The sequence below is a fragment of the Aythya fuligula genome, chromosome 1 (assembly GCF_009819795.1).
Source record: "Aythya fuligula isolate bAytFul2 chromosome 1, bAytFul2.pri, whole genome shotgun sequence".
NCBI lineage: Eukaryota > Metazoa > Chordata > Aves > Anseriformes > Anatidae > Aythya > Aythya fuligula.
This window is the reverse complement of record NC_045559.1, coordinates 162802632-162830609: the sequence shown is the minus strand read 5'-3', so window position 1 is coordinate 162830609 and position 27978 is coordinate 162802632. Positions and strand designations below refer to the sequence as shown.

At 39.3% G+C, this 27978-nt stretch overlaps 1 protein-coding gene across 11 annotated transcripts in view; it reads right to left on the bottom strand.

The window, feature by feature from the left end:
- Positions 1 to 27978, bottom strand: part of MYCBP2 (MYC binding protein 2) — a 193244-nt gene that overhangs the window by 160203 nt on the left and 5063 nt on the right. For all 11 annotated transcript variants that reach the window (XM_032183624.1, XM_032183633.1, XM_032183660.1 and 8 more), the window contains exons 2-3: positions 9088 to 9163; positions 1433 to 1648 (exon numbers count right to left, since the gene is read on the bottom strand). In XM_032183624.1, the coding sequence (XP_032039515.1) occupies positions 1433 to 1648; positions 9088 to 9163 (292 nt within the window). The remainder of the gene's footprint in view (positions 1 to 1432; positions 1649 to 9087; positions 9164 to 27978) is intronic.

The following is a 27978-nucleotide window of genomic DNA, read 5'->3' as shown; positions in this document are numbered from 1 at the left end:
AATCCAGCATTTGCTCCTTTTACTACAGGGCTTTTGTGGATCAAACACAGCCCAATGCTAAGTTTAATATAAGACACCACTCTCTTCTCCCTGACAAACAAAGCCTCTCTCTAACTCTAGTAATTACAAATCAGAGCAGTAGAACTGAATCTGCCCTCTTTCAAATAGTCAGGCAAAGGCCAGTATTTCTTGTAAATCCAAAACTTCAAGGTATCAAAGCAAGATGCTAAACTGTCCAAACATAACAGAAATACAAACTTTATTGTGGCAACATCTGAAAATGAGCAAATCGGGTGTGTTTTTTTTTTTTTTTTTCCCCTTCAATCTCATTACAGAGACGTTTATTCCAAACTGTATTCTAAACAAGAACTTTGACAAAACTGATTTCCTCACTTTTAAGATTAAGAGACATTTCAACAGAACAGATTAAGAGACATTTCAACAGAACATCTTAAAGTAAGCTCACGCTGCATAAAAATACAATGTTTTCAACTTCTCAATTAAACGAAGGATTTTCAGAACAAAAAGTATCACTATACCACACAACCAACCAACTTCAACAGTTAACACTTGAGAACCTGGAAGAGCAGAAATCCTGGTTATGTGTTTTTGGAGTATGACTTTCACCTCAGTGTCAAACACTGAAGAGATCGGTATTCTTTAAAATAAGGTAGTGATTACTTTCAGAAACTGGTTTAGGTAATATTATAAGCCTTAGAAACTTCAAAAGCTTTGTCTATATTTAACAAATTAAACCCAACTAAATATTTTTCATTATACATAAAAAACAGAACACTATACTCAAAGCATAAGACAGACACTTATTCAGAATACAAATCAATTTACAGTTAGCCTGTAAGTTTTACTACTTGTTGTGAGACAGCTTCAAGTGTATGCCTTTTTCAAATTTATATATGCAAATGAAAGCAATAATAAAAGTTTCTTACTTTATAGGTATCTAAACAATCCAATATTATCTAGATAGTTATTTAAAAGTTTACGGTTGTAACAAGCATCTAAATCATTGTTGAATAAGCAGAAGTTCTTGAACTCTTAGATATTTAATAGTTTCTTTGCTAAAAAATGAATAGTTTGAAAGAATACTGGTTTTCATCAATTTGATAACTGCTATAGTAACTGTAACCAAGTATGTAATTTGATGTTATATTTTAAGAAAGGAATATTGAGGTCTCTTACTGAATTTCCATGCTATTTTTTCTAATTCACCATTTCTTTTAAAACTGCACCACCCTTCAGAGTCTCTTCTTAATCTAACACATACCCATCTAACACATAACCTCTAACACATTTAATGTCACTGACCTTTTAGCTTCCACATGCAACTGTTCTGTCCATAACACTGCTAAATCTCAGAAGACATAACATACAAACTTTAAACCACACACATGGCACACTTTAAAGAGATACTTGCCTTTGGAAGTTTAATAGGTGGCTCTTTGGATTCCTCTTCTTCATCACTGTCCGAATCCCCACTCTGCACGCTGTTCTTTGAAGCCAAAGATACAGATGCTTCCTTTTTTTGCCACTCCAATACACAATGGCGGACATTGCAGTAAACATTAAAAGCTGAAGGATTGCTATGTAATCTTATATCTGGTATGGTTACTGTACTCTCTAGGTTTTCCGTCTGAAAAAAAAAAAAAGGAAAAAAAGGTTGATTTAAAAAAAAATAAATGAAAATTCTGTTTTGAAGCTTATTAGAAGTTTCAAGCTTTGCTAAATTTAAGTCATCTTAACAGAGCCTTAGAAATTTTGGCTGACCAAACAGTTCTCAAACTGGTGACTGAACTTTCCTGTTGAGATATGAATCATATTTTAGGCAGGGAAGAAAGGAGGAAAAGGAAGAAATTTCAGTATATTCCATCTGGCTTTAGTCTCTCTCTCTCATACTGTGATGAGGACACCAGGATAAAAAAATGAAAAGGGACAGAGGCAGTGCAGACTAAAGAAAGGTTCAGACCTGTGCCACAGCCAAATGACGAGCAGAATTCAGGATTTATCTTCTTACCAGGATCAGTTTTGTTATTATTACTGAATTTTAAAATGCATTATTTATTGTGGTTGCTAATTTTATTCTCTGGAAATAAAGATTTAATCTGATTGCTAAATGCATATTAGAAATTTTTAATAGTGTTAACTGTTTCGTGATGGCAAGTTCAAAACCTCCCCACAGCAGGAACCGTGGATAATAATTTCGTATAACTAGAAAACAAATGAAAAACTAATGGACAAACTACTGAGCAAAAAAAAAAAAAATATGTCAAGGCCTGTGAAATTCTGCCCCTTATTCTCCCTTTCTTCAGATTGTAAAATGAGATAGGACAAACGGAAGACAACCAAAATCCACAACCAAAACAAACAGTCCAGGTTATACTTTCTCTTAGGTTGCGTACTACCAAAGACTAGGCTGGTGTGAGAAACTGGACTTAAGGTATACGGAGTAAATGTAAGGAATTCCCTATAATACCCTGGTGTAGACAGATGGCACAAAGACTAAGTAAAGAAGGAAAGCCTAGGTTAAGAATGCAGGACAGCCTTGCTTGAACAAGGCAGGAAAAATTTGAAGGACAATTAAGCTAGTCAGGGCTATGACTAACTTCACAAGGTTATTTTCTTTGCTTGTTGAATTCTTCAGAAGTGGTGAGCATTGAGGCTTTTTGCCTTTTCTTTCTTTCCTTCTTTCTTATTCTTTCAGGGGCCAGGTATTGTGAATTAATGCATTTGTTTGGCAGGGTAGTACAAAGCAAATTAGATTACAGTGATATGGAAAAGATCACAGTGGAAATACACATACAAGGGTGGGGAAAAGGACCTTCAACTACCAAAGAAGTTTGAGAACCAGTGAACTGATATTTGAAAGGAATGGTTTATTTTTCTATGGTAGCCACAACTTTGAACGTCAAATTCAGCAATGATTCATAATACATTTTTACCTGGACATATGTTTTAATTATTAACAGAAATAACAAGGCCTTCCAAATCAGAACATTTTAACACCATATGTTACAAAACTTAAAACTCAAAATAACTTCAAGATATTTCGTGGTTCATACAATTTTCCTTTTATTTTTGACTGTGGTATAATTCTAACTGCACTGGTATATATTTGCATATCCTTCCTTTTCATTATTACTACAAAATTATTAGAAGCTGAGACACAAAGAAGCAATGGTTTACTCTGCAGGCTGTTTTATCCAACACTGTTAATTTATGTTATCCATGTCAGTGTTAGAAGTAATTCACAAAAGCAATGTAAAAAGAATAATATATATATATATATAGTTAAAAAAATAAAGTAAATACAGATATATATTTTTTGAGCACAGCAAAACTTCTGGTACTAGAGATGGAAAAGCAAGATAAGCTTAGTTCTTGTTCAACATGAACAGAAAGAAATTAATAAAGTTGCTGTTAAAAACCCGTGATATTAAAAAGTGGAAGAATTCAAGATACAGCATGATGTGTTACTCCAGTGTCAAACTGTGCCAAAACAGATTGAGATTGGTATCAATGACAACGAGCTATTTCTCTTGTGGTTTAACCCTGCAGGCAGCTAAGCACCAGCCGTTTGCTCACTCCCACCCAGGGGGATGGGGAAAAGAATCAGAAAAAAAAAAAACGAAAAAATAGTAAAACTTGTGGGTTGAGATAAAAAGAGTGTAATAGGACAGAAAAGGAAGGGATAATAAATAATAATAATATACATGCAGAACAAGCAATGCACAGTGCAATTGCTCACCACCCACTGATCAATGCCCAGCCCATGCCAGGGCAGCACCTGCCCTGCCAAACCCCTGCCAAACCCCTCGGTCTTATGGCTGAGCAAGGCACCACACCCTATGGGACATCCCTCTGGCCAGCCTGGGCCAGCTGTCCTGGTTCTGTCCCCTCCCAGCTCCAGCTGCACCCTCAGCCTCCTTGCTGGCACGGCAGCGTGAGAAGCTGGGAAGTCCTTGGCTCTGTGTAAGCACTGCTCTGCAACAACTAAAACATCTGTGTGTTATCAGCGCTATTTTTCTTCTAAATCCCAAACACGGCACCATACCAGCCACTATGAAGAAAATTAACTCTATCAGAGCCAAAACCAGAACAATTATATTCTTTAAAATTAATTTGGCATCAGAAAACTAAATGGTTATAACATGACTCTTTTCTATGTCAAATATTCATATACATACCCTAAGATTTTGCAACTGCTGATAAGACAAATACCCAACATCAGCTTTCAGTTAATTCACTTGAATCTACCAGGTTTAAAAAAAAAAAAAAAAAGTGCATTTACTATGCACTTCCTACTTAACAGTTACAGGAAAAGAAAAATACCAGAGTTATCTGGCAGATCTCTATCTGAAGTCCACTGATCTGATTAGTATCATGCATTACAATTAACAACATCTGTGAAGAGTTTCCAGTTCCTTCTTGTCAGTTCAGCCTAACTTTTATTCCAGAACTTAACTTCTGGAACACATCTGAGTTCTGTAGCTCTGTAGCTTACAGCACCTCTTTTGAAATAGGTTGACTAAATCATCTCAACAGCACAGATAATTTTAGACATTACAGTGCTAGATAAAATACCAATGCCTGTTCTCTTGCCTATTAATAATAAGCTGACTAATTTTCAGAAATAAAACTCCTTCCTTATTCTCAATACTTTACAACTATTAAAAAGTTTCCTACGTAATGCTTTAGCTTTTAAATAGTAAAAACACCTTCGCCATTCTGTTTAGTGTCTCATTCTTCTACAGAAGTACACAAACTATAGCTACAAAAACCTCCTATCCAGACCTTACTACAGTACAGTTCTCCACAACCCCCTGCTCCATCTGAACAGACAGCATAGCACTACAATGACTCAGAACTAGACTTAATTTCCTAGCTATGATGTAGACCCGCTGTTTATGTCTTACTTGTATCTCCACTTCCCCCCCCAATACGTTGTTTCTAAGAATTGTAAATTCTTTGAAACTAGAAGCACTTTATAGTCCATCTGTTAGACACTTGACAAATATAGTCACAATCCTAATAATGCCCTTTAAGAATCATCTTGAAATACACTACCTAGTTTTCTCAGTTTAAAATCATTGGCCTTTTAACTCTACTAAATAAATCCTCTTTTGAATAGCAAGCTGTTAGGTTGTAAAAATAAGTTAAAACTGAAGGAAAACTATGACTTTAACAGTTTACTGTCTTTCATTTAAGAGGAAAAAAAAGACGACTGAAATAAAAGTAAATGTACAAGCACACAAAAGTTTAGCATTTCTCAAGGAGAAGTAATAAAGTCTATTTTTAGTTAGGACAATTCTTTTAACGATGCTGTATTTCATTGACACAAAATTCACTGACTTGCCTGGATGCAATCCTGTGCAACGTGTTCTAGGTGACCCTGCTTGGCAGAGGGGCTGGACTAGATGATCTGTGACCAGAGAAGGGCTACGAAGCTGGTGAAGGGCCTGGAGCACAAGTCCTGTGAGGAGCGGCTGAGGGAACTGGGGTTGTTTAGTCTGGAGAAGAGGAGGCTCAGGGGAAACCTTATTGCTCTTTTACAGTTACCTGAAAGGAAGGTGTGGGGAGCTGGGGGTCAGCCTCTTCTCACAGGTAACTAGTGATAGGACTAGCGGGAATGGCCATAAGTTGTGCCAGGGGAGATTCTGGTTGGAGATTAGGAGACGCTTCTTCTCAGAAAGTGTGGTTAGGCTGCCCAGGGAAGTGATGGTATCACTGTGTCCCCGGGGATGTCTAAGGAAAACTTGGACCTAGAGCTTAGGGACAGGGTTTAGTGGGTGATATTGGTGGTAGGGGATGGTAGGACCAGATGATCTTGGAAGTCTTTTCCAACCTTAATGATTCTATGATTCTATGATCTCCAGAGGTCCCTTCCAACCTCAACTATTCTGTGATTCTGTGAAAATACTTCTACATTGTGAAGGAAAACAGTTGCATATTAAACCAGAATGTCAACAAACTTCTATGAATTCAATGAAGAATGATCTTTAACTATGGAACTCTTTACTTCAAGACAAAAAAAAATAAAATAGCATGTTTTGTTTTTAAGTGTACTGGGATCCACAAATATATGAGATGTCTTTTTGTAACACTAGAGATAAGGTAAAAAGCAGCTATCACTGAATTTCTAAATGTTTTTTTCTTTCTAGTTACATAATTACTTAATATTATAACCCAAAGCACTCACTAAGTCTAAGAATGACCAGAAGCACAGCTTCTAGGATGTCCAAGTTGAAGACAAGATGATAGACAGGCTTTACATTTTTCCTTCCCAAAGCATTTGGTTTCCCAGAGTATGAAATTATCATTGCCCTAAAGAAAATGGAGCTCCAAGACCAAAAAGCAGATTTACACTTTTCAATGAAAAGTGCAACATTTTGAAATGAAACCTTTGTTGTTTCACTTGTTATCACTACAACTCTTATATGGAGATATATTATGGAACATGCACTGTAAAAATTAAGAGATACACAATATTTGTCACATCTTCTGTTTTGTCAAAACATATGAAATTAAATATTGGTTGGAAAAGAGTATTTTTAAACAAAATACTATTCTTTCAAAATGTGTAACATTAAACTTCAAAGAAGACATCTCAGCTGAAACCACACAAAGTGATGAAAACAGTAATGAAAGGTCATTTCAGTGGTCAGAAGGACTTAAACATTTTTTTCAGAGGAATAGATAGTGAATCTGTAAAGTCAATAAACCTAGTTAAATTCCTCACAAAATCTTTCTACATGTTAGGTAAACAAAAAGAAAGCTGACCACATGCTTCATAAACTTAGGATAAAATTAGAAAAGTCTTCCTCTTAAGTTTTAGAGATACTGAAGAAATAAGAATTCAAATCTGGCCTACTAAATAATGAAATCTAAATGCAAGTCTGAGGAATTGCAAAGCCAATGTAAGTAATGAATCATAAACATGGCCTTAGTACATCAAGGTGAAAAATTATTTTTGTTACTTTTTCCCAAAAAAAGACAGAAGGCTACCTTATGGGAGAGAGAATGAAGCACAGAAACCCATAGCCTGATGTGTGATTTGCCCTTGTAAATGTACAGCTCCTGCTAAAAAAGGGTGCATTATGCAGAAGAGGTCGAAAGGCAGCCTAAATGTTTTTCTTAATAAAATGGAGTGCCCAGACTCACAAGTGCTCTTCTCAGTTAGTCCTCTGTGATGTTCTAGAACACGCAAGGAAAGAATTGGGAAAACCAGAACCCTTTGGTTTCTTTTACATTTGTCTTCCACCTGAACAATCTGATCTACCAAAAGATGAAATCTTGACATAGCTTATTTTCTCATGAATTTATTTCCTTCCTCTTGAACTGCAAGAATGGTTTATTCTCAGATGTGACGGAAATAGACTATAAGCTAAGAGACGAAAGTTAATCTGTTGTTAAAGATGGTAAACCTAAAATAACCATCTGATCTAACCTGTGTGTAACACAGAGCATAAAACCTAAACAAATTCTTTGAACAATTCAAGCATCTTTTAGAAAGGGATGCCCTCTTGAGGTTGAAACAACGAGTGATAGAGAAGACATTGAAAATGTTGCCATATTATTGAAAAGTGTGTTTAAAGCAACAAATATTTACCTTAGTTGATTTATTTACCTTTCACATCTAATCATTACGCTCATGTCTTCTCTTGCCATTCAAAAAGAATCCTATGAATCCATTTATCCAATGCAACTATATCCAGTAAATAGGCTGGACTATGAAGCTTGTGGGGAACAGTAATTCTGGATTTAGCTTCCTAACTAGTAGTTCAACTAGGGAACAACTATCCACAAAAACAAGTTTCCCTCTATACAGTAACAGTGATCAAAGATGTGACCTTCCTTTAAAAGCACATGTTTCTGTCACCAGACAACACACAAAGACTAACCACCTTCTGCACTGTCTCTTCTAATTTGTAATTTGTTTTTCTGTGTTGACAGGGGGTCTGATAAAAACGATGAAGGCTAAAAACTTTAATTTCACAGTGACAGAAAAAGAGGTTAAAATTTAGCTTGAACTAGAAACACTTCACTGTACAGTACTGACAGAAGAAATGTTGAAGATAAGTCTCTTCTATACCCTGGTCTGGAGCTGCACTAGTTGAGATAAGCAGAACAATCTGGTAAGTATCCAAAAAGGCAATATAAACTTAAGAGATATTGTGCTTGCTTCACCCTCCCAAAGTCATCCATCTTGAGATAGAATAACTGCAGGAGGTTTGGCAAAGACGGATAAGATGGCCAATGCAATCTACAGTTTAGTTGTATTACAGGGGCATTCAACTGACTAGAAAGTGCTTTCACCGGATAGTTCAGTGGTAGCGTCCTGCACAACCATTCTAGAAAAGAGCTACTTTCACCTCATTGACTACAGCAGAAACCTAGGAATAATCCTCCATGCCTACAGTAAACCTTCATGAAAATCCCTCCAAAACTCTGCCTTTAATGAAGAAATAATAGTTCTCTAATAGAGAAGGAATACATGTACAGCAAAGCAGTATTACAAACTACTGCTACTTCTGCCTAGGCTTCTGCAAAAAGTCAAGCATGTAAACATTTTGATGAAGTTCACCGTACTGCTCCCAGCTGTTTAAAGCGATATGAACAGAGGAGAAAATATTAATACAAACTGTTAAGTATCATCTATTCCACTGCAGAGGAATTTTCAAGGATAACTTTGAATTATGTAGACACTATGTGCTTGCTCCCTTTCTCCTTCAGCCAATATGGACAGAACTTTACAGCACTAGTCTCTAACTCCTGGCTAGACGTGCATCTCTTAAAATTTAACTTTAAGACCAACATGTTTCTTAGCTATATTTACAGTTTAGGAATTGGGGAAACAAAACACTGGTCATATCCAATTGCATTTGCTACTAATGTTCGGCATGGAATAAAAAGGTTAACATTGGTATCATGGTCACACAGAATGCAGTAAAGAGACAAAAAAAAGCTGGACTGTTATCTTTTCAAAACAAATGAATTGCTATTTTTCTCACATCTCTCAACTGAAATTACTTTCGTTTTTCAGTCAGAACTTTTAGAAGTTAGTTACACACGTACCTTGTTGCGTGTTTTTACTTTTAATTTAGTCTTCTGTTTCCTTTTCAATTTTTTCTTGCTAAAAAGTTTCTTACTCCTGAAAAAAAAAAAAGCAGAAAACATAATTATAATTATTATTAAATTCCTTCCTTTCCCCATGGTAAACAGCAGTACCAGCAAATAAAAATATGTGGTAAGTCCTCTAAAACTTTTTCGCCTAAGCAATACGAACCAATACAGTCAAAATTTCAGTGTACAGACGTCTTTAAAATTGTGCTTTCCTAATGCTCCACTGGATCGAGAACCTTTATTCTCCTTATTTTAAGCAGACTACTTGCTAGGGCAAGAAAAAAGAACAACCCTCCATTTCATACTTTTTACCTTACTGTTTCTGTTACAAGCCCATTAGTACCATACCGATGCTAGAAATTAGAATACTTAATGATTCATAACTGGTTACATCAGAACCAGAACATGTGTTTTGGTCCTACCAAAACCAGAACATTCACACCAGGACACACACCTTTTGTAAAGGCTTTCCCAGATATAAAGATTCAAGCCTCCCTATACAAAAAGACATCTTCACAGATGCACCATTTGGCAGAGCATTCAGGCGATGGAAGGAAACTACAACGTTTGAACACGCCACTTTTAAAACTTCAGTGTGTTCTTTCCCCACCCTCAACTTATAGACTTTTTATTTCCATCTTTTCATACTACAGCTCCAGCTAACACACGCTCCTCTAACCCTCTTCTGCCCACACCTCATTCCTATCACATTCTTTTTCTCCTCTATTATCCAATTAAAACCAAACAAACAAACAACAAAAAAAAAGACACGAAAGTAGAAGAGACGCCACACACACAGACATTTGCCACCACCACCAAAAAAACTCTGCTTGAGATGTATGCATTTTAACCTACTCTATGTTTCTCTATTCTGTTCGGACTACGAGCCCTCAGCAAAACAGGCAGATGTTATCTGTGCAGCACACAGCTTGTTCTAGACTGGACTTTAAGCAGCAGGTACTAACATTCTTCTATGCCACTCAAACATTACTCAAATGGTTTACAGTTCAGATTAGTTGGAGAAATAAAACTATGGAATCTGAAAATCACTAGTTTCAATTTCAGGGAACAAACTGGAAAGAGACTGAGAATCAGGGTGATATGTTATTTGAACAACTTTGTTCTGAACAATAGTTGAGGGACTAGAAGCATATTTCTTACAACTCTCTCCTATACAGTGTTCAGACTTCAAGAGGATACACCTCTTGTGGTCCAGCAGGCAACAGCTAGAAACTGAAGTTTGATTGACACTCACCAGTCACAAAACAAGATCAAAGAAACCCTGCAAAGAGTATCCCCAAAAGGCTGCCCACTAGACATTTCATCACCTTTCCCACCTTCATCTATTAACACTCAGAGGGTGGCGCACACTTCTTCAAGACACTTCCTGCAAAAACAAATCGCTTCACCACTTTTCTTATAAATTTTGAGTCTTGTATATAAAAAGGAACAACTACCATCATCCTGGTAGTTAAGAGAGGCAATTTAGTTGAGGGGGAAAAAAATACAGTATGTTAAAGCTTATGAAGAGAACCTAGATGACCTCCTAAGGTCCCTTCAATGGTAAAGGATCAATGTATAAGAGTCTGCCCAATGTATTTAAGAGGAAGTAAGGAGGGATAACAATCCACATAATCTCTAATGTCTGCATTTCCACAACCACCCTCCATAGTCTGTTTCACTATTTAGTTATATTTATACTGGACAAGTTCTTCTTCCTTATTCTGTTGTCAAACACAACACTGTAGTCACTCAATCTTCTCTGGACCAAATACCCTCTTATAAAACTTTTATTCTAAAGTCAGGTGCAGAAGTCCGGATTTATTGTGGACTCTCTTAGCCAATACCAAATGTAAACCACACTGACTAAAACTGAGACAGTACTTATTTATTCACTGTTGAGCAGAGGAGGAAGAATTGCCTCATATGCCTCCAAGGTCACACCTAACTGTATTCTAGGTATTACCAGGCCAGCTTCACAGAACCCATAATAACATGAAAACTTTCTCCTGCAAACCTTCAAACTGAGCTTGCATTACTCTTTACCTAGTTGTACATTTAATTACGCCTTTCAGTACAATACAACTGCTCAGTACAATTTGCACTTACTAGAGCCAACTTCAAAAGGGCTTTTCTCTTTATTCTTTTTTTTTTAAAGAAAAAAAAAAGGACAGTAACTCAACTTGTCAAGACATTTCAAATTTAATCCTGCCTGCCAAAAGCCTTGTAAAGTCTCCAAATTTGTTAAAATCTGCAAACATCACGAGCACTTTTTCCTTTCCATTTTGTAAATATTTCACAGGAGCTGTCCCTATTTTGGTGCCTATTTTTCTCATTGGCTGTATTTATCAATAAATACCTCAAAATGAAACCTCCTTTTTCTCCTCTCTAAGACTGGGTTCATCTCCAAAGTGACAAAACCTTTGCCATTTTAAGGACTAATTTCATTTGTCAACAATACCTAGATAATGTCTTCTTCAGTTAGTGAGTGAAAAGATCAGCAATGGGTTTATTTCCTCTTTCAGAGTCCAAATGGTGGTGCTGTGACCTCCCACATTCATACATCAACTATTATAGATGCTGCAAATGCAAGCTTTTCCTAGTCACTCCGCTACTGTAGTCATTATTTTCTGCAAGTTTTAGGCTTAAATAAAGTCCTGCATGCAAACTACTTGGGTATAGAAAAGCCATACTGAAAATCCGCATTTCTCTTCCTGGTTTTCTTTTCTTAAAACAAAATCTCAAGGATACTGAAATTCAAACATTTTTTGCAGGAAGTATAATTTCACCTTGCATTCAAAAGAAACTTCAGAACTAGTAAGCAATTAATTATTAAAAATAAATAATCAAACAAAAACACCCATCAACACTAACTTTATAGACGTTTCTGTATTCATACCACCTGTTTACAATTTACCTGCATATATCAAAGACATACATGATATTCACAGCTCTACAGTTACATGCCATTGTGACAGGAGGTTTAATACTGAGATAGGAGAGATAATATGTGGTCAAATATTTTCATGAAAAATAACATTAAGAAGATTATGAGTCATTTCCAGTTCAAAACCACAAGCATTAATTATCTGCCTGTTTCTTCTACTGGCTGAAGATTAACAACACCTGATATGGCTTGGTTCGGTTGGATTTTCTAGCTGAATTATTAATTAAATTTTGGTTCACAATTGTAAATAGCTGTAAACTGTCATGTGCAAAGGTCCTGAAACTCCCTGCTAACAGTCTAATTCCAGTGAGAAAAGGCTTTTAACTTTCAAGCCAGCTATTGATTCTGTTTATCAGCATCACACACAAACCAAACTTTGATTATCAGCAAGACCTAGGCAGGTTTTCTGTAAACTGTTTAGCATTTGAGACTAAATTACTAGTTTTGATTTAGACCACAAAGGAAATCAAACGACTAAAGAACATGAGGAGACCTTGACAATAAAATGTTTGTGGCAAAGAATGCGTAAGCGGTGCTATTACAGCCTTTAGAGAAAAATCCACTGAAAATAAAAGCAAAGACATAAAATCACACAGATGTTCAACTCTCAATGTTCAACTCACAAATATTTAGCAATTGTCTCAAACCAAAAGGAAAAAAAAAGTGGCAACAGATTGCTGGGCTTTTAAATGACACAACTGCAACTTCCATTCAGCTTTGTGGCATCTCTAGTGGAAGGAAGTAACAGCATGTTTAGCTCATCTGGTTTCAAATCAGAAGTAGCATTAGCTAGCGTTTGCAGTATTTGCTGCATTGCTTGGGGGATGCTCCTCGACTGCCTCAAAACCACTGATCTTACTCTGTTTGAAAAACCTGAGGAAATGCAAACAGAGCACTTCCCCCAAGGCTTAATAGTACTGATGAACTTAAAACTTCTGTTGCTTCTCAGATTTGTTTTGTGCACTGAGTGTTATTTACCTCAAGTTCCACCCAGCAAACCATCAGGGTGGTACTGGATTTGCAGGAAGTCCAAACGCCTTTGTGATTTTCTTTTTTAAATAAACATATTACAACACCTGACTGTCATAGTTTTCTCAAAGCCTTATCTTTACAGTCACACAATAGCACACAGAAGCACCACTACTCCTAAGTCACTGCTGAAGAGCTAAAATACTACAGACTTATTTGTAAGAGAGATAAGGAAGAGAAGATTATTTTGAGTAAACCAAGTTGCATCAATATAAAATGACTGCCCAGAAAATGCAATGACTTCAGTACTCCCTCCTTTTAGTCTGGAAGCTTTTAATTTATACCTAAAAAGACGTTGCAAACACAATTTTCACACTTCTACCATTTAGTTTGATGATTTTCCTTTATCTTCCCACATCCAAACTTCACCAGAACATTTATCATGGTTGTTGCATAATGCAAGTGAATTGTCCTTGTCCTTTTCACGATCTAGACAAGAGACAAAATAGCTGACAATGTTCTCAACAACTCTTAAAGCCAGTTGAGAAATTAACAGTCAGGATTAGAGCAGACCAATATGACAGTATTTTGGGTGTCAGCTACACGCAGCCTGAACAGGAAAAAGTTGGTGAGGCCTACAAGAAACCTCACAGGCCTTGATCCTTATGGGGGATGTTAACCATCCTACTATCTGCTGGAAGGACGACACAGCAGGGAACAAGCAACGCAGTAGGTTTCCAGAGTGCCTGGGTGGTAATTTAGTGACACAGACAATTGAGGAGTCAAGGAGGCAAGGCACATTGCTGGACTTGGCATTCAGACAAGGAAGAGCCAGTTGGGTGCACTAAAGTTGGGGGCAGTCATGGCTGCAATAACACCAAGACACTGCAGTTTGGAGTCCTGTGACAAAGGAGCAAGGCAAAAGCAGAATTACAACCCTAGGCTTCATAAGAGCAGACTTTAGCCTGTTCAGAGGTTTACTCTGAAGAATCTCATGGGGGTATGGCCTCCCAGAGAAAGGGGTGCAGGAGAGTTCATTTTCAACTTCCAAGCTCGAAAACAGCCTGTTCACACACGCAGGAAGTCAAGCAAAGGTGACGTGAGGCCTACGTGGCGGAACAATTAGCCCCTGACAAAATTCAAACGTAAAAAGGAAGCACAGGAAGAACAGGAGAGATGAAAGCAGAGTCAAGTCACCCAGGAGGAATGAAGAAACTGCCTGAGCATTCAGGGATGAGTGTGTAAAAGCCAGTGCCCACCTGGAGTTGAATCTGGCATGGGATATGAAGGACCAAAAGTACAAGTAACTAAAGGAATACTAGGGAAAACGTGAGCCCAATGCTGAACAGGGTAAGGACCAGGTTACAAGAGACTTTGAGCACCTCCATCTTTAATGGTAAGACTAGAATTCAGCAACCACATGCTGCTGAGGCCAGAGGGAAGGTAAGGATGACTTACCCTCAGTGGAGGAGCATCAGGGTAGGGAATACTTAAATAAAGTGGACATGCACACGTCAACAGGACTTGACAGAATATACCTACAAGTACTGAGGGAGCTAGCTGCTGATACTGCAATGCCACTCTCAACAATTTTTGAAAGGTCATAACTGGCACAGGTTCCTGACCACCAGAAGAAAACAAACGTTCCTCCTGTCTTCATGGGTGATGAAGGACCTGAAGAAGTACGGGTTTGTCAGCTTCATCAACCGATTGAGTAAATAATCCTTGAAATGAACATACAAAGGACAAGAAAGTGACACCAGTCAGATTGGATTTATGAAGAGGAAATCACGCTTGACCAAACTTTCATTCTACAACAAAAAGACTGGCTTGGCAGGTAACAGGAGAGCAATGGATATTGTTTATCTCAACACTGGTAAGGCTTTTGGCACTGTCAGTCACAACACTCCCACATACAAACTGTGGAAGTACAATCTAGATAAATGTGGACTGAAAACTGGCCAAACTGCTGGCATCATAGGGTTGTGAATAATAGGACAGAGTCCAACTTCAAGCCAGTCTGCAGATAACAGAAAATCTGGAGGAGTGGTCGACACATGAGATAGTTATGCCACCATTCAGAGGGGCCTCAACAGGCTGAAGAAATGGGACAAGAGCAATGTCATCACATTTAACAAAGGGAAACACCAAGTCCTGCATCTGGGGAGGAATAACCCCACGCACCTATACACGCTGTCAGCCAACTGACTGGAAAGTAGCTTTGCAGAAAAAGACTGCTTTATGCAGAAAGGTGGGAGTAGACAGCCTGCAGAAGTCCCTTCCAACTTCAACCGTTCTGTGATCCTGTGTTTACATACTGAAGTAAAATTTGACTGCTCTGTAACTGTGCTTGTACATTATGGAATGAGTACATTTTTTCTAGCATTGTTTAGCATTTTCCTGGTACCTTGCTATGTTTCTGATTATGCTTCCAAGTAGAGACATACTGAGCTTTTCATCTGTTCACCATCTGGATCGGCAAACACAGCAAATTTAGGCATAAAAGCAGACTTCTGTGGGAATTAGCATAATGAAAACTATGGTACTATGCAAAGCTAACAAGAAAACAAGGGATGAAAAGTATACCACCACACCTAAAGTATATGCTTATATTAAGACAAGCCAATCACTTGAATCAAACACACACTATCTTGGATATAGCCAATACCTGTGGGTACTGGAAATGCATGACAAAAAACATGCTTACATGCAACATCGAGAGCTGCTTGATGCAGATGGATCAATGGAAAAGAAAACGGATCCTGGAAAAGACTGAGGAGAGACCTCATCAATGTGTATTAATATCTGAGGGGAGGCTGTTGAGAGGATGAAGCCAGTCTCTTTTCAGTTGTGCCCAGTGACAGGACAAAAGACAGTGGACACAAACTAAAGCACAGGAGGTTCTGGCTGAATATGAGGGGGCACTTCTTTACTGTGAGGGTGACAGACCACAGGAACAGGCTGCCCAGAGAGGTTTTGAAGTCTCCTTCTCTGGAGATATTAAAAACCCGCCCGGATGCCATCCTGTGCAATGTCCTCTAGGTGATCCTGCTCTGCAGGGGGGGTTGGACTGGATGATCTGCTTTATCTTCTTTACCGAAAGGGTTGTTAGGCATTGGAACGGGCTGCCCAGGGAAGTGGTGGAGTCACCATCCCTGGAGGTCTTTAAAAGACGTTTAGATGTAGAGCTTAGGGATATGGTTTAGCGGGGACTGTTAGTGTTAGGTCAGAGGTTGGACTCGATGATCTCGAGGTCTCTTCCAACCTAGAAATTCTGTGATTCTGTGATCTTCAGAGGTCCCTTCCAACCTCGTCCATTCTGTGATTCTGTGATGTGGACAGTGTGTACAGGACCTTTAACAAGACTTTTCAAACTTCAAATGTACAGACAATCTACAACATAATTTGACAAGTGGAGAACAGTCTAGAATCATTAAAAGTGTCTAGGAAGGAACCAAAAAGGTTAATTTTTCCATTCCCTGGTCCAGCACAGGAAGTCAAATTCCACTTAATTCATAACTACATTAATGAGATGTAGTTACTTTTCTTCATAGCAGCTCATATGGCGCTGTGCTTTAGATTTGGAACCAAAACGATGCTGATAACACACTAATGTTAGCTGAACGTTATATTGGGATTACGTGGCAATGTACCAGGGTGGTTGCAGGGATGGCATCTGTGAGTAGAGCCCAGCAGCTACCCCAGGCCAGATCAGAGCCAGCTCCAGCCGGCTCCAAAAGTGACTCACTGCTGGCCAGAGCTGAGCTAGCGAGTGACACTGGTTGGGCCTCTGGGAGAGCAGATTTCAGAAAGGGGAAAGAAAAAAATCTGTTATGCAACAGCAGCTGGGAGACTGAGTAGTGAGAGACAACCCTGCAGGCTCCCACTGAGTAGATCAGGGGGTGTACAAGAGGTTGGTGGGGACAGAACCAGGCAGCTGACCCCAACTAACTGAAGGGTTTTCCATGCCATATAACAACATGCCCAGCAGCAAAAAAGGGAAAACAAAGGGTTCATGGAGGTTAGCTATCTCGTGCTCAGTAACTGGATGAGTATGGGTCAACCTGTGGAGCGGTGAGTCATTGCCTTTCCATCACTTTTGTTTTCTTTCTGTTCGTTCACTTTTCCTTCAATAATTAGCCAATTACATCAAAACACAAGGGTGTTGTTGCTTTTTCTTTTTTTTTGAGGGGGTCTTTTTTTGTTAGTTTGTTTTTTACTTTTACTCTCCATTTCTCATTGCTCCATCCCCCTGGAGGTGAGGGAACAAGCAAGTGGCTGCACGCTGCTTAGCCTTCCAAGGTTAACCCATAACTCTTGAGACCCTTGAGAGGTGTTTTCCTTATGAAGTTATTAAATACTGCCAATATACAGCCAATACTATTGATCATGCTGTCAACATGGTAACATGATTTGGTAATCCTACTAGAAAGGTCTTTGTGAGGTCTTAATCAAGCTCTTTGTGAGGTTTTTATCTTCCTTATGACAATTTAATGGCTTGTTTTGGTTTGTTTTGTGTGTTTGTTTTTTTTTATTATTTATTTATTTATGATAGAAAAAAGTTTATTTTCCTCTTTTTCCATGACCAGCCTGAATTTATTTCAATTCTCAGGAGAAATAAGTCTTCTGCCAATTAAACAGTCTCAGTTCTTTCAGCTCAAACCACAGATCATTTAAGTCACTGATACGAATTTCACTGTCTTATAGTCATACCTAGCTTTTCAGGAAAAGAGACAATGAACCCCCCCCAATCCTCAGCTACAAACAAAAGGCCAAGCATTACTTCAGGTTTTCTACAGAAAAGAATCTACATTTCAGGGAAACAAAAAACAAACAAACAAAACAAAAAAACAACAACACTCCAACAGTATGATACCTTCACTTCATAATTTTATACAATGTGTAGAAGCTATCATACTTTTACCTTAACTTGCATTCACTTTGGTTTTACACTTGTGCACATTGGTTGTTTTCCCTTGGAGCTAAACATTTATTGAGGTTGTTATCTTCAGTAATACTTGCAATCTTTCCCAGCTTTGCATCACCTGCAAACATTTTCATCTCCAACCTCAATCCTCTCTCTGAAAACACGGCTGCGGAGATGGAGCGGTTCAGGACCTAGGACAGATCCAGATGCACAACCACGGCTGCTCCCGGCATCGGCCGTCTGGCAGCGGGCCGGTTGGCAGCTCGTAGCCACAGTGGGTTTCTCAACAGGTATAAACCCCCTTTACATTAGAACAGGAGCAGCCAAATTAGCAGCTGGAAGGCAATGCAAAAATAGTCAACTACAGGAAGGCTACAGTCCAGGCAGAGTAGATGCGGGCAACACCAGCTTTTCTGATTTGCACCTGTTTGAAGTTCAGCGTGTTTCCCAGAGCAGACCCAAGGCTAAATGTAGGGATCTCTTATACTCCTAGCTGATCTACTACAAGTTATTCTGGGCTTGCTTCAGTTCACAGCAAGCCAAATTGAAGGACAGGCTGGGTCCACAGCCAGCTGGAGCTGGGTCCTAACTTAACCATCATCTCACTCAGAGTAAGTTTAGCACTTAGCATTTTGGGCAAGTACTAATCTTCCTCCATAATTTTTGAAAATGAGTTTCAGGTAACTGTTAATAGTGACCAAGTATTGTTTCCCAGTGTCCTGGTTACAGACAGGTAATTTTCTTCACTGTAGCTGGAATGGCGTTGTGTTTGAATTTAGAAGGAAAAGTATTGTTAGTAACACACTGATGGTTTAGCTGTTGCAGAGCAGTGCTGACATGGAGCCAAGGACTTCCCAGCTTCTCACACTGCCAGTGAGCAGGCTGGGGGTGCACCAGGAGCTGGGAGGGGGCAGAACCAGGACAGCTGGCCCAGGCTGGCCATGATGGCATGCTCAGCAATAAAACTGAGGGGAGTTGGCTGGGGGGCTGCTCAGGAACTGGCTGGGCACTGGTCAGCAGGTGGTGAGCAATCACATTGTGCATCACTTGTTTCGTGTATTATTTATTTATTTATTTATTTATTTGTATTCCCCCCACACACCCCTCTTCTGTCCTATTAGACTGCCCTTATCTCAACCCATGAGTTTTACTTTTTAATCAGTTCTCTCCCCCCTCCCACTGAGGCAGGCAGGTGAAGCCAACAGCTGCGTGGTGCTGAGCTGCCTGCTGGGCTAAACCACTACACCCAGACAGGGCTCATCATAAATCCACCTTGTCTAACTTACCACCTTGATTTATAAAAGATTTTTTTTTTTAAGTACGTTTAGAAATGTAGTCTATAAAGTACATCAAATCTTTTTTCATCCATTTTTTAATTCAGGAGCTGTTTATTAATCTGCTTTATATTGGTCTTTTAGAACTTCATACATCTGTGAAGTCTCCAAGATAATTCCTTATAGCTCTGAAATTGTTTCAGCCTGTTGCCAGTTTTTTTAACCAACATACAGGGGAATTTCATCAGGTTGGTGAAAACACCAAGCTACTCTCTTGCCTGTTATTTCACTCTTCTTGCCTTCACCACTGATTGTAATTGTTTTAACATATCATGAGGCAATGAGGCACTACTGTCTTTTCTACTGGATCTGCATCAGTTTTCAGCCACGTAGAAAAAAAAAATCAGTACTCTTCTGATGAACTACAATGATGTGTATTTTGTGCTTTTTCTTTATCTTCTAAATAATTTATCTGATACATGATCACACAGCTGAAGGGTAGAGCCATTATGGAGAGGCATTAAAGCAACTGCAGCCTCTGCTGGGCTTCCCTATCTCCCATGCCATTTACTCCATCCTCCAAAGTGCTCCAAAACAGCTGTTAATTTGTAATCCAGTTTCAAGTTTGATCTTAACATCAAATAGCATAACGGAGAACCACAGCTGATAAATACTAGTGTGCCTGTCAGCAAGACACTTACTACTCACTGTCTTTTTGCTATGGAAATTCAACTATTCAACTTCAAAATGTAGGAAAGGGAATATTAAAGAAAAAAGTGTTATCAAGGCTGAAGAGCTTAAAATTGTGGGACTGTATTTCTTCTTTTATTGCAAGAAGTTACTTGCTTTTTAATCTTTTTTTTTTTTTTTTTTTTTTTTTACAGGGCATAGACCATTGCTGTTAACAACTGATAAACATCCACCAAATATAAAACCAAAGAAAGGGTGGGAGGGAAGTCAACAAAACGTTGGGACAAACCAGAAACTGCTCACAAGAGCTGACGATACGAAACAGTGCAATTGGATCTTGTCACCATGCACCTCTTCCTCCAGGAACATCAGGACACCTGCGTAGCTTTTATTTAAAACTGCATCTGCTGCTACCTTTACAGTTCCCCTCTGATTTCCCCTACTTCCCTTGAACTACGGCATGGAAGTCCAATACATGTTCACAGTAACATGACCACCACAGCCTGAGCACATCCCTGCTGCAAGTACAGACTGTTCAACACCACTGGGGTTTGTTCCCTGGGACACCCCCATCAGAAGACAACAGGTAAGCCTCCTATAAACCTCCTGCTAGAGCAGGAGGCTGGACCAGGCAGGCTCCAGAGGTCCCTGCCAGCCTCAGCCATGCTGTGGTTCTAGGAACCGCTCTGCTGTGGCACTGTCAGCTAGAGATGGCTGCCCAGGACCATACACAGCTGGGTTCTGAATATTTTCAAGGAAGGAGACCCCACAACTTCTCTGGGCAACCTGTTCCAGTGCTTGGTCACCCTCACTTTTTTCTTTTTTTTTTTTTTTTTTTTTTTTTTTTAAAGTGTTTCCCTGTGTTCAGATTGAATTCCATGATTGTTGTGTCCATTGCCTCTTGTCCTGTCAGGGACCACTACCAGGAAGAGCCCAGCTAACTCTTCTTCATTCCCTCCCACCATGTATTTGCACACATTGACAGGACTGCACTTGAGCCTTCTCTTCTCCGGGCTGACAGTCCCAGCTCCCTCAGCCTTTCCTCAGAGGAGAGGTGCTCCAGTCTCTTCAGCATCTGTGTAGCCCTTTGATGGACTCTCTCCAGTAGGTCCATGTCTGTCCTGTACTGAGGAGACCAGAAGTGAACTCAGTTCTCTAGATACAGCCTCACCAGAGCTGGACAAGGAGGAAGGATCACCTGCTGGCAACACCTCCTAACCCAGCCCAGAAGGTTATCTGCCTTCTCTGCCACAGGGGCACATTATTGGCTCAAAGTCAGCATGTTGAACACCTAGCACCCCAAGCTACTTCTCAGAGCTGCTTTGCAGCTGGCCAGCCCCCCAGCACCTACTAGTGCCTGTGGATACTCCTCCCCAGGCATCCCCAGATGTTTTAAGGAACTCACTGGTGAGAATCACCAGAGAAGGAAACCACTCAGCTTGAGTGACAGATCTCAAAACACAACTAGAGAGTACAATCAAGCCTTTCCCAGCATAATGAAAGCTTATTTTTTATATCTGCAATCAAAAAAAAAATAATCATTATCTTCAGATCACTTCAAATATTTATAAGCATTACTATCTTCATGTGGTACATCTGAGATCTCCACCACTTTTTACTAAAGTGAGCAATAGCTCAACGCTCATTCTAACAGCCACATGTATGTCCCCCAAACCATTACCAGTTTCTGTACTATCTTCTTTGCATTATTAAAAAAGCATTCTGACGTATATTTTCACCATGCCAATATAAAAGGCAAGTCAGAGCTTAAGCAGTGTATCTACAAATGGAAAAATCATCAAAATCTGGCCACTTCAATCCGTAAATCGGGGCAAGGAGTATCAACTGCAATCCAATTAAAATAGGAGAAAAACAGAAGCAAGCTAGTAGGACAGGCTAACCTGGGCTTCTAAAGGATCTGAAGAGAAAAGGTTAAAAAAAAAAAAATCAAAAAAGGAGTCTGATGGATTTGGGAGAACACTGCATGGGGAAGAATACAGAGCTAAGCAGAAGCTACACGTAAGTTAAGACATCAAAGCACACTCTGGTACAGAAAAAGAAAAAACATTACTTACTTTCTCAGTTGGGAATTTAATGCGCTGCTGTTTGTGAGCAGCAATTGCACATCATTTTAATCACGACTTCTTAGTTTCATAACTCAGAGCAATTTCTCAAGTTTATGACATAATATGGTATCATTATTACTATTACATGAATTTTTTAAACAATTAGCATCCTTTTTCCTCGAAAATCTAATTTTTGGAGGCTTAAGGAAGCAGGTTATTCAGCCTGCTGGAATATCCTTTTTAAACCTTTAAGCCAACTACACAAGTGAAACAGATCTGATTTTAATTTAACCATGACAGAACAGCAAAACAGTATCTAGAAATTTCCCTTTTACAAATAAAATGTTTGTTTTTGTGCTGTTTTAGTAACACAGTGACTGCACAAGGAAGCACACCTACAAAGTATTCCTTGCACAAAGAGAATGCTTTCTCAACACAACCACTGACAGGTATAGTTCCTTTTCTGTAATTACCTGATTTTTCATGAATTAGCTGAAACATTATCCATGAAACTAGATCTGCAAGAATATATGTAAGTGAAGTATTCTACTTCTAGTTTTTCAGTGTGGAGGAAATCATTTTGTATCTCTCACCTCTACAGACAGATTTAGGGCTATTTTATTTTTATTTTTTTTGCTTAGGTGAAAATAAAAAGGTCTTTCTGCCATAGCAAAAACAGTATTAGAACCTCTGGCCACTTTCCTATCCAAATGCGACCACCAAAACTGAAGCGTGTACAAAGCTTTTTTTTTTTTTTTTTTAAATCATATCAGTGGAATTTTAATTTAGAGAATCAACTCCATGAAATTAAGGAAGAACTTTACTTAAAGAGAGCACACTTTATGAAAAAGCACACTACAGCTGTTAATGACAGTACTAAATCCTTAGACAGAGCGACTGCTATTACAAAGGAACAAATAAACACTGCACCATCTTCACTGGACAGCACAAGCTGCAACCACCTCGTGCACACTACTGAAAACTTACATTCTCCGAACGGTCAGCACTCTATATTCTAGTGATAAAATGGGATAGCGAGTTTGCAGAGAAAGGGGATAGAATACTTCGAGAAAAATCAAGATATGAGAGATGAGGCTGTGATAATAAAAACAGGAGAATACGGTATTTAAAATCAAGCTCATCTCAATGTAATGCAAAAGACTGGCCACAGATCTGTATAAAGACAATCATTGGATTAAAGGCTTAGCAACAGAAAAGATGAGCGATGTTATCAAGAAGACAGAGAACGCTGGAGAAGTGAAATGAAGAGTTCAGGGTTTGACCTTGTTAAGGCTCAAACTCTTAGCTAGGTATTTTTCCAGACTGACAGAGCCCATGATCAAAACAACCTAAATCCTATGACACTGCAGCATAAGTTATAGAAGACACTTCCAATTATTCATGTTTGTAGACCTATAAAATTTTTCAGTAGTGGTTTGGATCATTCTGATGGATTTAAAACTACCAACAATGGGCTTTTTTTTTTTTTCCACCTTATCTTACTTCCGTTTTCACAGAATCTGTGAAGTGTTTTCCAGGAATTCACAAACCACAGCTGAAAAACCATTACCTTAAACAATTGACAACATGAATCAAGCAATTCTTGGCAACATGAATCAAGTAAAATCAAGGGAAGAAAACGAAAAATAAGGTATGGCACTAATCTAACCAAAGGGCTCCAGATTTATGTGGGGACAACGTAGCTGAACTTTAGTTTCTTGTCTAGGCTGTGCAGACTAGTACAGACTTACTTATTAAATTGGTAAGAAAAGAAAAATACCCACAGTTTTCTCACACTGAAGGAGCAATAGATATATCACATGCAAAGAAGCAGCATCGTACAGTTGTAATGATAAAAACTTAGTCCCAGATATTTATCAGTCTGAAGGAAGGTACTGAGCTATGATATGCTATTTACTAAGAAATACTGGTTGCTAAGAAAAAAATGAAGCATATATTTAAACACATAAAAACCATGTATCTTAGTGTAGCCATTTAGAGCACAAGCAGCCCACTCTCCTGTGCCAATTTCTAGTACTCATCTTTTGGAGTGGTACAGTGGTAGGAATTGACTGTGAAAGATTACTTAGCAAGAGTATATTTAAAATATAAAAGCTTTCATTATTAATAGGACTATTATTCCAACCAGCATCTCAGTCTGAAGTGCTGTTTATGGCAAGCAAGGTAAGAAAGAAATGCAACCATGTTTTCGAGAGATACTGTAAGGAGGCAAGTTTCCAAAGTAAACGGAGGACACAAATCTGTTTGCAGGAAATGGATCTGTACAAAAGACTTAGTGATATGTTATATGTGCTCTCTATAAACATATCAGTAGTCATACCAAGAGAAGAATTTACTACAGCATCCTCAAGTTATTGTGGCCAAAAGGAAGAGCATAATATGGCAGGGGACGGGACAGGGAGTGGAAGAAGTGTGAAAAAAAATAAAATAAATCCTCATGCAGTGGAAGCACAAATTCAACATCAAGCGCTCAGGAGGCAGACAGCCCGTTCAACTCATTTAACACAGCCAGCAGCGGGGGATGGTAACTTCTTATATTACTCCAGCTCCAGCCTAACCTTAACTGCTTATGTGTCACTTAACAGACCACCAGTCTGCCAGAGCAGCTAGCATAGCTGGAATTGAAACATTAACTGGCATTCCCTCACAGTTTAAAAACAAAACAGCAACAAAAACACAAAAGAAGCCCCACCACAAACCAGCATTGAAAGAAAACAAGACTGGAACACATAAACAGATGGTCTCAAATCAGTAGGTGGAAGAATCCCAGGGACACGCAGATCAGTCTGAGGATTGCTGAGAATAGAATATCAGACTCAATATTAAATTGCCATCAGAACTCGTATGTCTTTAAAAAATGGAAGTCCAATCCCAATTAAGCAAAATTAGCTCTAATTATTCCTTGAACCATGAAGCTGTGGCCCATCTTGAAATAAAACAGAAAAAAAAAAAAAAAAAAAATCAGTCGCTGGTTAAAATATTGAGGAAATGAAGTAAACCACAAATGTTGCAAATCTAATAGGCCGTTTTTTCTCATCCTGTCCTACTTAGAAGTTGTATTATTTGTATGTTTGGGTATTAAAATTCCAAATTCTTGTGAACTTCAGAATATTCAGGCAATGTTTGCTGGTTTGAAGTGGAAGAGACTTCGTATAACTCCGTTACATTAAGCTCATGTTGGCTTCTAGAAGTATAAAGCTAATAATTGAGCCAGAGGTCTTGCTGCAGTTGAGGACTTTGCCACTGTGCAGATACCAACACCTACAAGCACATTCACACAAATATTCTCATCAATAATCCACAACCTGATGTTCAGAAAGGATAAACTGTTTTAAAAACACAGCATTTTGGAGCACACTTTGAGTAGCCAAGATCCTCAAGTTAGCAGCAGTAACAAGAGATCACCAAACACCAAGGATCAATCTACCAAGAAAGGAAGAGAACATAGGGCCTTACCTATGCTTAATTAGGGTCAGTAAGAATCCTGAAGCTGAAACGGAAGAGCCAATAATGGGAAGAAGAGGCAGCAATCTGCTGTAATAATTTTCTGGAAAGATGCTTCCTGACACAATTACAATATAAACACTAAGAAGCCTTAACCAACGATGATCAAAATACTAAATTAAATTGGTACATCCACAATACAGATGATTTGGTAACAAACTGACATGTTCTCCAAATAATTGTTTTCCTTCTCCGCTGGTCCACACTCCCAATGTCCCTAAATAGCAGCTCACACAGTAGCTGCTGCTACTTGACACGCACTCATACAAGCACACTCCCAGAGCTACAAAACCTAGTTTCACAGGGCTTTTTTGTAACTTCTATTCAGTTCCAGCATGGCCTGCAATTGAACTTGTGACAGAAAAACAAGACGTTCCACACAGTATTATTTTGTACTCCAAAATAAATAGAAGAACCACACTGTGTGATTCTATCACATGCACTAGTGCCTTTCCAAATTACACACGCTCCTCCTTCATAAGAAATGGAAGGACGCATGACTACACAGACAAAGGTCTCCTGTAGCACTGCTAAACATCTAAAGAGGTTTGCACATCCATTTTTGCAAAATGGAAATTCCTTTATAGCAACCCACAAAAAACAGAATATTCCCCTCATGGATTCCATTTTTTTTTTTTTTTTTTATAGTTTTTCATATCAGAGAGAGAATTCACTTTGTCCTTTTAAAGGTGCTTAGAAATTTTAGTCTAGTTGCCTCAGTGCTTTCACCCTGATTTTATCAACTTGACCTATTAATAATTTTACAATCAGACAGGTTACTTGCTTCTTTCCCACTTCATTATGTTTTCTATGCAAACACCGAAGAAATACAAACCACATTAGACTAAACACCTACTATAGCAACTCTAAAATAATCACTCTGTAGAACAACGTCCATTATCACAATATAAGTGAAGAAGATATATGAAGTACATGGCTTTAACAAGTTAATCCCAGCTAACTAAAAGCAGAATAAATCATAATATCATAATAAAATCAATATATCATAAATACAGTCATAGAAATCCTGAGTTGGAAGGGACCCACAAGGATCACTGCGTCCAACTCCCAGCCCCACACAGGACCATCCAAAAATCAGACCCTATGTCTTAGAGCGTTGTCCAAACGCTTCTTGAACTCCAGCAGCTTGGTGCTGTGACCACTGCCCTGGGGAACCAGTCTCAGTGCCCGACCACCCTCTGGGTGCAGAGCCTTTCCCTAACCCCCATCCTGACCCTCCCCTGTCCCAGCTCCATGCCATTCCCTCGGGTCCTGTCGCTGTCCCCAGAGAGCAGAGCTCAGCGCCTGCCCCTCCGCTCCCCTGGTGAGGGAGCTGCAGGCCGCCATGAGGCCTCCCCTCAGCCTGCTCTGCTCTGGGCTGAGCAAACCAAGGGACCTCAGCTGCTCCTCACACATCCTGCCCTCTGGGCACTTCACCAGCTTTGTAGCCCTCCTTTGGATGCTAAATTTTACATCTTTCTTATATTGTGGCACCCAAAACCCCACACACAGCCCTCAAGGTGAGGCTGCAGCAGCACAGAGCAGATTGGGACCATCGCTCTCCTTGACCAGCTAGCAGTGCTGTGCTTGACGCACCCCAGGGCATGGTCAGCCCTTCTGGCTCTGCCAGGGCACACTGCTGGCTCATGTTCAACTTGACATCAACCAGAACAGCAGATCCCTTTCTGCAGGGCTGCCCTCCAGCCTCTCATCCCCCAGTCTGTACGTACAGCCAGGGCTGCCCCATCCCAGATGCAGAATCCAGCACTTGCTCTTGATAAATTTCATGTTATTAGTGATTTGCCCAGCCCTCTGATTTGTCCAGATCTCTCCGCAAGGCCTCTCCACCCTAAGAGGGAGCTAACAGCTCCGCAGAAATTAGTGTCATCTGCAAACTTACTTAATATGTACCTGAGCCCTGCATCCAAGTCACTTATGAAAACATAGAAGAGAACTGGCCCCAAAAATGGAGCCCTGTGGAACCGCACTAGGGACTGTCTGCCAGCCTGATGTAACCCCGTTTACTATAACCCTTTAAGCCCAGCCTGTCAGCTGGGCTTAATTAATTTTTCACCCACCACATTACGTACTTATCTAGCTTTATGCTGGACATTTTGTCCAGAACGATACTGTGAGAGACACTATTGAAAGCTTTTGTGAAATCCAAAAAGATTGTATCAGCTGCATTCCCTTGGTCACCTAGACGGGTGGCAACCTTGTCATAAAAGGAAACTGAGTTTGTTAAACAGGACTTTCCCCTCACGAACCTCTACTGACCATGTCCAAACACTGTGTTGTCTTTCAGACATTTTCCAATAACTCCTTGAATAATCTTCTCCATAATTTTACCAGGCACTGAAGTGAGACTGACAGGCCTGCAATTACCAGGGTCTTCTTTCTTGACCTCCTGAGAACTGGGACAGCATTTGCCAGCTTTTAGTTGAT